A 10,945-nucleotide genomic window follows, 5' to 3' on the forward strand; every position below is an offset into this window, starting at 1 on the left:
TTTTTTTTTTTTTTTTTTTTATTCAAAAGAAGGGTTGGGAAGTAGTCTCCGCGTCACTGCATCCTCGAGGATTATTGTGACATACCCACTTCAGTTCCATAGACGAGTAGCAGTTAAGAATGCCAGTATGTCCTTTGGAGAGATGTTGCCTACTTCCGTTATAAGCGGATAGGCAATGGATAAGTAGCGAAGTCTGAGTCTTGCAAGACTATCACAGTGACACAATATGTGTTCTGCTGTTTCCTCTTCTTCGTAACAAAGTCTACAGCTATCGTCTCCAGTAATACCTAGATTCAATAAATGTTTTTTAACTCCGCAGTGTCCAGTTAGAAAGATGTAGAAAAGAAAGATGAAGATGTATAAAGATGTATATGTTTTTTCCCGTGACGGGTTTACCTTTATATACCCTGAGACATAATTCAATTGCATGTACTTCAGCCTGAAAAACTGAGTTTTCTTTCCTCATACTCGCAAATATTTCCTCTTTAGGTCTTACTCCATATACTCCCGCCCCCACTCCTTCCATCGTTTTGGAGCCATCCGTGTACCACAGATGGTAGTCTCCAGCGAATGGAGGTATGTTCCGTTCCCATTCATTTCTGTCTGGTATTAGTATTAGGAACTTTTGGTGAAAGTTGAATTTAGGTAAGCAAATGTCAGATATGGTGATATTTAGTCCTTCCTCTCTTTGCATTTCCCTACCTAACAGGGAGTTATCGAGTAGTCTTGTTGATTGATTGCTAGTCAACTGTAGTTTGGCCATAAAAGTCATTGCTTCCTTTTTGACTAGTAGGTGAAGTGGGGGGAGCCCCAATGCAACCTCTAGGGCTGCTGTCGGGGTAGTTCTCATCGCTCCACTTGTCATTATGCAGGCTAATCTCTGCAGCTTGCGAAGTTTATCTATTACAGTCTTCTGTTGTGCTTTTTTGTACCAGATAGCTGACCCATAAGTTACAATTGGTCTGGCAATAGATGTGTACATCCAAAGGCTGAGTTTTGGATTAAGGCCCCAGTGCTTACCAATGAGGTTTCTGCTGGTCCATAATGCCTCTCTGGCTCTTCGTATAACATTGTCTACATGAAAATTCCACGTCAACTTCTCATCTAGAATCATTCCCAGGTATTTTACTTGGGTAACGGATGATAGCTCTTCTCCATTTAGGAATGGTAATTGGAAAGTACTCTCTTCCTTTTCTTTGTGAAGACTACCAGACTTTTTTCTTAGGATTTACATTTAATCCTACTTCACTGCACCATCTACTAACGATGTTCAGGGCTTGTTGGAGTCGATATGAGATGATGTCTTCATATTTACCCCTGACAAGTATGACTATATCGTCAGCATAGCCTTGTGCCTCGAAATGTTTGGCACTGAGTCGATGCAAGAGCTCGTCTACTGCAATTGACCACAGGAGTGGGGATAATACACCCCCTTGTGGGCATCCTTTTACAGTATGTGCTTTTATTTCGGCATTGCCGAGAGTGGATTTAACCATTCTATTTCTTAGTACATTGCTTATCCATGTGCGTGTCGTATCATCTACTCCTCTGTCATGGAGGCATCTTTCGATATGTGAGTGATCAGTATTATCAAACGCTCCCTTAATATCAAGAAAGCATCCCACCGCATATTCTTTGCAATCTACAGACTCCTGTATTTTATTAGTAAGACTGAGTAATGCATGTGTGGTGGATTTATTTTGTTGGTAGGCGTATTGGTTGGCGTGGAGTGGATTTATAGATAAATACTCTTCCCTTATATGCCTTTCCACTATCTTCTCCATAGTTTTTAAAAGAAATGTAGACAAACTTATAGGCCTATGGGATTTAGGAAGTTCGCTAGGTTTACCTCCTCCTTTAGGTATGTATTTGACAATTGCTTCCTTCCAATTAGTGGGAATGATTCCCATCGCCAGCCCAGCTCTAAAGATATTAATGAGGTAGGGCATAAGGTCAGTTAGTCCCTTTTGTAGGAGTGCTGGAAATATTCCATCTGCTCCAGGTGCTTTGAAAGGAGAAAATGAGTTGATCGCCCATTTAATTTTATCTTCAGTGAAGATTTTACGAGCAATCTTCCAGTCATTGTTTCTGGGCCTTTTGGTCACCAGGGAACTAAGCTGGGAGATTGATTGGTCGTAAATTGTAGATCCCGGAAAGTGTACTTCTGTTAGAAGTATAAGTGACTCTTTGCAGTCATTGGTATAAAGACCATCAGATCGTTTTAGAAGCCCAATGGGATTAGTGTGGCTTTTCGAGATAACCCTGTGGATTTTTGCACTATTGCTTAAGTTTTGAATCTCTGAGCAAAAGCCTCTCCATGATTCTCTTTTTGCCCTTCTAATTTCTTTATTGTAGGCGGTGAGGGCATTTTTATAATTGTCCCATTCACCGTTGGTTTTTGCCTTGTTGAAGAGTCTCCGGGATTCGACTCTTAGCTTGGCTAACTTTTTATTCCACCATGGTGCACTTCTGTTGCCGGTCTTATTTTTCTCCGGACGATTCCCTTACCTTCATATTTAGATCAATATCAAATCTAATCTGACGATGATCAGACATGGATGTTTCTGCTGAAACATTCCAGTTTTTGAAAAAATGTTTTGTAAATTGTGTTGCTAGGGTGATGTCTAATACCTCTTCCCTGATTCTGTTTATAAAAGTGGGCTTATTGCCCGTATTCAAAATATATAGGTTGTTACCAGTTATAAATTCAAATAGACACTCACCTCTTTTATTGATGTCGGTGCTGCCCCAGATCGTGTGGTGTGCATTAGCGTCACTTCCAACGATGAGTTGCCTCTTGCTTTTAACACTGTAGTCTACTAGTCCTTTCAGTGATAGGAAGTCCAGGTCTTGGGAGTCTCCAGGTAGGTAAGATGAGCAGACAATGAGCTCTGTCTTACTTACTGGGGTGTCCACAGAAATTATAGCTGCTACCTGGTCCTTGTTGGTGTGCTGTGGAATAATGAAAGCATTAATGTCATCTCTTACCACAATACAAGCATGAGGTCGACCATGGCTGGCATGATCGTACAGTAGCTTACCTTTTATTCCCTTTATCTGGTTCTCATATACATATGGCTCCTGGATAAAGGCTAGGTCAATCTTTTCAGATAGAAGTCGCTGTGTCAACACCGCCGTAGCAGCTTTGGCGTGTTGAAGATTAACCTGCAGGCACCTCATCATTTTATTGGTATCGTCCTTTACCGTTCCGCATCCACTTGGGCAATTTTGTCCCATGAGTGGGTGCTTCCTGTCGAGGGGATCTTGAAGCTGGTTTCTTTGGCCCTTGCTTCTGGTCCTTTATACTAGATACCGGTGTGCCACCCTGCTGTTTTGAGGTGCTGGGTCCGACTTCAGTTCGGGTGCTGTCCCGTGTGACCTTAACCGTCTCACTTGGCTTATCTGCCTGTGCTTTTGAGGTACTGGGTCTATCACCTGAAAGCGGCCTTTTGGATGGAGGCACCTGTTGCTTGACGTCACTGGGTTTCTCTGTCGTAAATGGCCTTTTTGTCGTCAGTTTCTTGGGTCCAGTTGGCTCTCCCTTCACACGTACGTGAATTTGTGTGAAGTTCAGATACAGCTTCCCTGCCTGACCGACTATCCAATTTTTGGATTTTTCGTCCACCGAGATCGTAACGGTTTCCCCACCATTCTTATCTTTCTCAGTCCTGAGAATTCTCCACGATGATGTGCAAATGCCACCATTTTGTTTTTCCAATCGGGACATCAGAATTTCTGGTGGTAGCACAGCAGAGGGGGGAATAAATGTGATGCACACATAGGTTTTGGGCATCTCTTCGCCCTGAAACACTTTGAGAATAGCATCCGGGAATGGTTTGAGTTTTGGGACACAGGTGGTCAGCCAGTTCCTCGTTTCACCATTGCAGCATGTTAATGAGAGCCATCCGTCTCTGTTAACACTGGTGATGAAGCCGTAGACACTATTGTGCTTGGGAAGTTTGTCAATTTCTTCCAGGAGCTTCGATTTTATCAACTCCATTTGGTCACCAGTTAGATTCACCTCCGGATATTTCTCATGGGCGATAGCCACTTTGCAAGCATTGGCTACATCCCTGTAAGATGGAGTCGGTTTTAGCTGGTTTCCGGTAGAGCTAGATGTGTGTTGAGTGGCTTTTGGCTTTTTGGGCTGCGGGCGTTGTGTTTCTTCGGGAGATGTGTTATTAGATCTGCACCTTTTGCTGGTACTGGGTCTGTCACTTTCTCCTTCTGCTGCCAAGGAAGCTTTGTAGAGAGAGTATCGCTCTCTCTCTTTCTGCTTCGCAGTCTCCAAATCCAATCCATCCCTAATCATGGCCTTGATGCGTCTTTTCTGAGCCCCGGTGAAGTATTCCGCTTTCTTCCTGGTCTCTATGTTGCCGTCACCTGAGTTCATCATGCTCTGGGTATTAGCATTAGACGCAGCGCCATCGTGGTCACCTGTGTCCATAGGACTCTGGGTGTCAATCACCGGAGAGGTGTTCCCACCGCTTGATACCATTGGTCTCTGAGCAGATGGGTTCAGATCATCCAGATCCTGAATCTTGAGAGATGCTTCAAGCCTCTTTTCAAGATTTCCTCCAACCTTCGTTGGCGAACGGAGTAGAGCTTCTTCCTCTGACTCTGTAATTATATTATTAATTGGTATATTTAGTTTATTTTCCATATACAGTGTTTAATATAAGGGAAAGAACAGTCACCCAAAGCAGAGCCCCATACTTTGAGAGGGCATTAATTAAAACAGGAGAGTGCCCGGTATCCTGAGTTCATTACTAAAAGACTGGATGCACCCCTCCAGTCAAGCATCCTCGGCGTAACAGTCTACCTCAGATTTGGGGGTTTTTATAGGTATCGTACAAATTTGAAAGCTACACATATCAAAACAATAATTACTATAAATACGTACCCGGGAAGTTTTCTCTTCCCAGCCCGACAATCAGCAGTCCACCCTTGGCAGAGACATGACCATATCAAGAGCTTCCCATCAGCCTGAGAGATTGTCGCACTTACCCTTACGAGTCTGGCTGATAAGCTGGAACTTAGTGGACGGTCTTTACCGCCACCTACTCCCTGAGACGCTAGAGTATTGTTTAGCCATTCAGACTTTGCCAGCTTGCAAAGTCTGCCACTTACATCCACATTACTCAGTATGCAGATCCAGTCCAAGTAACTTCATCTGAATAATTTACAGTTGGCTGATTCTTGGTATTATGAATGAAGAAAAGTTTGTTGTGAGTTTAATGATTATTTTATTAAACTTTACGTTTTGCAGTTTTTCCGTGAAATATGTGTAAGAGTACGATCTTAGTTGATCGTACATTTCCCTAAAAATAGGCAAGGTTATTTGCATGTTGGCAGTTGCTGACTAAAGCCAGCCCGTCAGTTCGACGATAAGAAATGCTAGAGGTATTCAGGCAAGTGATTAGTTGCTTAGTTGATTCAGAAATCTCATATAAAAAAAATTGCATTTTGATGTTAATCAGTTGCTTGAACGACCCAAAAGGTGTAATCTGATTAGTTTGTTGTATGCAAATGCCTTGGCAGCACTCGTATCAACAGCAAAAGCGAAACGTATGTTAAGAGTGAAATACTTAAATATTCGTAAATTTTAATATCATTTAAATTTATCATAAAATTTATCAAATAAACAAAATTGCAAACGTGTCATAGAGTATTCAATTTTATACTTTTATAAAATTAATTTCATTTTTATTAATTATATTTTAATCCTTTAAAAATTATAGTTTTACTGAATTTTATTTCTTAATTTATGTTATTATTTTTGCATTTTCTTTTCAAGACACCCTATGCTTTAAGCGCCGTCACTTGGTACTTGCAGCACTATTAATCAAATTTTCACTAATCTGAGAATCCGAAATAGTAGATTCTCTGCTTAGTTTCTTTTTTGTATGCAAATTTTTGTTGTAATCGTCTACTAAGCAACTAATCAGTTGCCTAAATACCCCTGCTGATTTTTGGTATTCGGTTAGTAATTGGTGTCATAATGTAAATGACTTTGAAAAGATTAAATACGGAAGAATTACACAAATATTAATGAAAACCTTTGCGAATTTAGCAGAGTATGTTATGAAAATATGATAAAAAACCTAATGAGGTAATTGGGGCAATTCTAGGTCGAACATTAGGTTTTGCATCAAGTTTAGGTATATAAGATGAGTTCAAGTTTATTTGTATTTTTACAAGTTCTTGTGTGCTGTTGTTAGCGTTATTCTGGAATAGGACACTAACGTGAAGAGTGTGTTGTGCTATCAAATAAAGAGCTTAACTGAAGTTTTAAAACTGATACTACTAAATTAATTTTAAGGATTGGCTAATATGAATATTGTGTAACTGTTGGTTAGAATTGTGTTTTCCGTTTCAACACAAATGAATGAGTGTTAAACATTAATTATATAGAAAGGTTACGATATAAAAAAAATTGAATGTAACTTAAACCTGAACTCATTGTTTTTTTTCAAAAATTTACTAATGTGAAGATTGTATCGTGTGAAACTTTTGGTTATGGAGGTGAAACGTCAATTCAACGTTATTATACAACTGCCAAAATTTAGCATTTAGTATACATTTTTACATAATGGAACTTCAAGTAATAATTCAAAAACAAGATTAAGAATAACATGAGTGAACTATTAATAGTGGATAAAAAGAAAACTTTTCTTTAAATTAAATAAATTAAATATTACAAAATAATTAAAATTAATGCACAGATGATATAATAATTCATTATGTTATAAAGTTTCGTAGTGAACGGACGTGTTTTTTAACCGGTCTCGAAGAAATAATAATATAAAATAACAGTATAAAAACAAGTAAATAAGATATACTCTTATAAATATCACTTTTGTTATTAATACAAATTCACAAAAATAGATCATTTTTGGGCAAAAAACAATTAGTAAAAGTTTAAAGTGCATAAAATATTAATTTGAAAATAGCGCGCGCTTTTTTCGATTTTTGTTGACTTTTTTTCTTTTTGCACAACTTTATTAAAAAACTCAAACAGCTGACAGAGGCAGCAAATTAATTTCTAAAGCTTATAATCAAAAGTGAATAAGCATTCAAACAAAAAAACAGTGCGGTTTTGTGTATATATAAACAAAACAAAAAGTGCTGATAGAGACAGCTATTATTATATTTTATTTTATTAGTGAAAAAGCTGTTCGTAGTAATTACACAAAATTAAAGTATTCAGCTGAGACAGCATATACAACCTATTCTTTGATTAGTATGTACACAAACCATTATATTAAAAGTGTTATAACACAAGATCAGTCATCCTCAAACTGTTCATAATAGTAACCTTTATTGTCAAGTAGAAAACTCCAATTTCATATCCTATTTTGGTAATCGCTTAATTTATCGTAATGCCGGTCAATCGAACTCCACCAAAAGGTGGAGGCGAGTGAAATCACGAGCAACAATCACAGCAAGAACAACAACAACAGCATAAAACGCACCAACAAGCTGTCCTATGCTCAAAAGCATCCAATAATAATAATCAAACAACACTTCTACAATCAAATCAACTGGAGGAAAAATCATTGCAAACCCAACAAAAACAACCACAAGAGAACCAGCAAATAGAGAAAAAACAAATGCAGCAGGAGTACCACATAAAACTCCAACAATCAAACCATCATCAACACAATTCACCATCAAAACTCATTCAGAATTTGGAAAACTCTGATATTAACACCAGAACTGCAAACACGACGGAAGATGCAAACACAAATAAAAACAATGGCTTCAACACGCCAGTAGTGAATAAGAAAATTCCTAGCTCCCCTGGTAAGCAAATCAATGAAATAAACGCCAAAAAGCACAAACAAAACAAAAAACAGTACACATTAAAGGAATATTTCTTAGCTACAAATAAGTTTGCTGTTCTAGCAACTGATAATGATAAAGAACCCACTAAAGATAGCAAAACAACACAAAATCAAACGGCTAAAAATAAAAAACCACCACCCATTTACGTGCAAAAAGTACAGCTACTAGACAACCTAATTAAAACGTTAGATGCACTACAAATATCTAAATATGAAATTCGTGTATTACAAAACAATGAAATAAAAATCCAGCCATACGAATCAACAGATTACACTAGCATAGTAAAATTTCTTAAGGAAAAGAGCGTAGAGTACTACACGTATAAGCCAAAAAAGATCTTCTATAAGGGTTTAAGATCTTCCTACGCGGTATGCACCACTCCGCTAACAAAAATGAAATTATATTAGAGCTAGCTGAACTAGGACATGAAGTATGCAATATACAAAACGTATTACATCCGCGCACAAAATCTCCGTTAATCAATCGAAATGAAACATGATGTAAATAACAAGGAAATTTACAATATCAAGGACCTACTGCACTGCAAAATAAATTTTGAACCTCCCCATCCAAAAAGAACAATACCACAATGTACCAACTGTCAAAAATATGGACACACCAAAAAAAAAAAAAATATATATATTTCTGGCCTAGGCAACACTAAGTGTTGCCAGGTGCAATCTGACATTTCCACTGGAAAGGTTGACATTTTTGAGCAAAACATCACTCAGAATGTGTTGTCATTTAATTGTGAATTGTTTTATTTACAGAGACTTAAAAAATTCGTCTCGGCCAAAAAATGGAATTAACACGTGAACATTTTCGCGCGACTATTTTTCACAACTTTCGACGTCGATTATCACGACAAGAGTGCATTGATGAACTTAAATCTTTGTATGGTGATGAAGCACCACCCTATAGCACTGTGAAAAACTGGTTTAATGAATTCAATCGTGGCCGACGCTCGCTCAACGACGAATTCTGTGAAGTTCGTCCAGAAACGGACGTTGTGCCAGAGAACATTGATGCCGTGCGTGAACTGATAATGCAAAATCGTCATGTGACATACCGTGAGATACAGGCATCCTTGGGTATTTTTCCCACCAGCATACATTCGATATTGCATGAACACCTGACTGTAAAAAAGGATTGTTCTCGTTGGATCCCGCACAATTTGACAATCGCTCAAAAAAGGCTCGTGACGATTGGTGCAAAGAAATATTGAAAAAATACGTTCGCAGTGCTTCAAAAGACGTTTATGAGATCGTCACAAGTGACGAATCATGGATCTATGCGTATGGGCATCAAAATAATGGGTCATCCGTCAAATTGATGGGTCATCCGCCGTACAGCCCTGACGTGGCGCCCAATGACTTCTTTTCATTCCCGCACATCAAGAAAAAAATGCATGGTCAACGATTTTCGTCGCCAGAAGATGCTGTTGAAGCATTCAAAAACCATGTTTTGGAGGTGTCTCAATTGGAGTGGAAAAAGTGCTTCGACAATTGGTTTGAGCGTATGCAAAAGTGTTTAAATCAGGCTGGAGAATATTTAGAAAAACAATAAAACCATTTTTGATGATAAATATTCGCATTTTCATTATTAGGCCAGAAATATATATATCAGCCCTCGTAAAAGCAAAACAAAAGCATTCAACAGCAGAAGTAGCATTAAGTACCACCATCAAAGAAAGCCAAATAGTGTTACTTGGAAAAGCAATGGTAAATTTAGGAAGCAAGATGCAAAAACAATATACGGTAAGGGCTTTGATTGATTCTGGTTCGCAGACGAGTTTAATTACAGAAGATCTTGATCAAAGGTTCCATATTCCGTATCAACGCAACAAAACGAACATAAATGTCGTTACAGTTGCAAAAATGAGACTTACTATGTACTCCGTTTATGATCCGAAAGATATTTATGAACTTGAGGCTATAGTGCTGCCACTTACATCCACATTACTCAGTATGCAGATCCAGTCCAAGTAACTTCATCTGAATAATTTACAGTTGGCTGATCCTTGGTATTATGAATGAAGAAAAGTTTGTTGTGAGTTTAATGATTATTTTATTAAACTTTACGTTTTGCAGTTTTTCCGTGAAATATGTGTAAGAGTACGATCTTAGTTGATCGTACATTTCCCTAAAAATAGGCAAGGTTATTTGCATGTTGGCAGTTGCTGACTAAAGCCAGCCCGTCAGTTCGACGATAAGAAATGCTAGAGGTATTCAGGCAAGTGATTAGTTGCTTAGTTGATTCAGAAATCTCATATAAAAAAAAATAGCATTTTGATGTTAATCAGTTGCTTGAACGACCCAAAAAGTGTAATCTGATTAGTTTGTTGTATGCAAATGCCTTGGCAGCACTCGTATCAACAGCAAAAGCGAAACGTATGTTAAGAGTGAAATACTTAAATATTCGTAAATTTTAATATCATTTAAATTTATCATAAAATTTATCAAATAAACAAAATTGCAAACGTGTCATAGAGTATTCAATTTCATACTTTTATAAAATTAATTTCATTTTTATTAATTATATTTTAACCCTTTAAAAATTATAGTTTTACTGAATTTTATTTCTTAATTTATGTTATTATTTTTGCATTTTCTTTTCAAGACACCCTATGCTTTAAGCGCCGTCACTTGGTACTTGCAGCACTATTAATCAAATTTTCACTAATCTGAGAATCCGAAATAGTAGATTCTCTGCTTAGTTTCCTTTTTGTATGCAAATTTTTGTTGTAATCATCTACTAAGCAACTAATCAGTTGCCTAAATACCCCTGCTGATTTTTGGTATTCGGTTAGTAATTGGTGTCATAATGTAAATGACTTTGAAAAGATTAAATACGGAAGAATTACACAAATATTAATGAAAACCTTTGCGAATTTAGCAGAGTATGTTATGAAAATATGATAAAAAACCTAATGAGGTAATTGGGGCAATTCTATGTCAAACATTAGTTTGTGCATCAAGTTTAGGTATATAAGATGAGTTCAAATTTATTTGTATTTTTACAAGTTCTTGTGTGCTGTTGTTAGCGTTATTCTGGAATAGGACACTTTTTTTTTTTTTTTTTTTTTTTTTTTTTTTTT

The 10,945-nt window shown here is 37.4% G+C and overlaps 1 protein-coding gene across 1 annotated transcript; it reads right to left on the reverse strand.

The window, feature by feature from the left end:
• Window positions 1-2,606: 2,606 nt before the first annotated feature.
• On the reverse strand, window positions 2,607-4,386 carry LOC119673509. The gene is made up of 2 exons (XM_038084806.1): window positions 3,042-4,386; window positions 2,607-2,952 (listed from the first exon to the last, which is right to left on the reverse strand). The coding sequence occupies exon 1, from the start codon at window positions 4,310-4,312 to the stop codon at window positions 3,185-3,187; it is 1,128 nt and encodes a 375-aa protein (XP_037940734.1). The 5' UTR covers window positions 4,313-4,386; the 3' UTR covers window positions 2,607-2,952; window positions 3,042-3,184.
• Window positions 4,387-10,945: the final 6,559 nt, after the last annotated feature.

The sequence above is a fragment of the Teleopsis dalmanni genome, chromosome 1 (assembly GCF_002237135.1).
Source record: "Teleopsis dalmanni isolate 2A chromosome 1, ASM223713v2, whole genome shotgun sequence".
NCBI lineage: Eukaryota > Metazoa > Arthropoda > Insecta > Diptera > Diopsidae > Teleopsis > Teleopsis dalmanni.

Excerpts from the sequence above, each read along its gene's own strand:
- LOC119673509 (XM_038084806.1), bottom strand. The coding sequence starts at position 4,312 with ATGATTAGGGATGGATTGGATTTGGAGACTGCGAAGCAGAAAGAGAGA.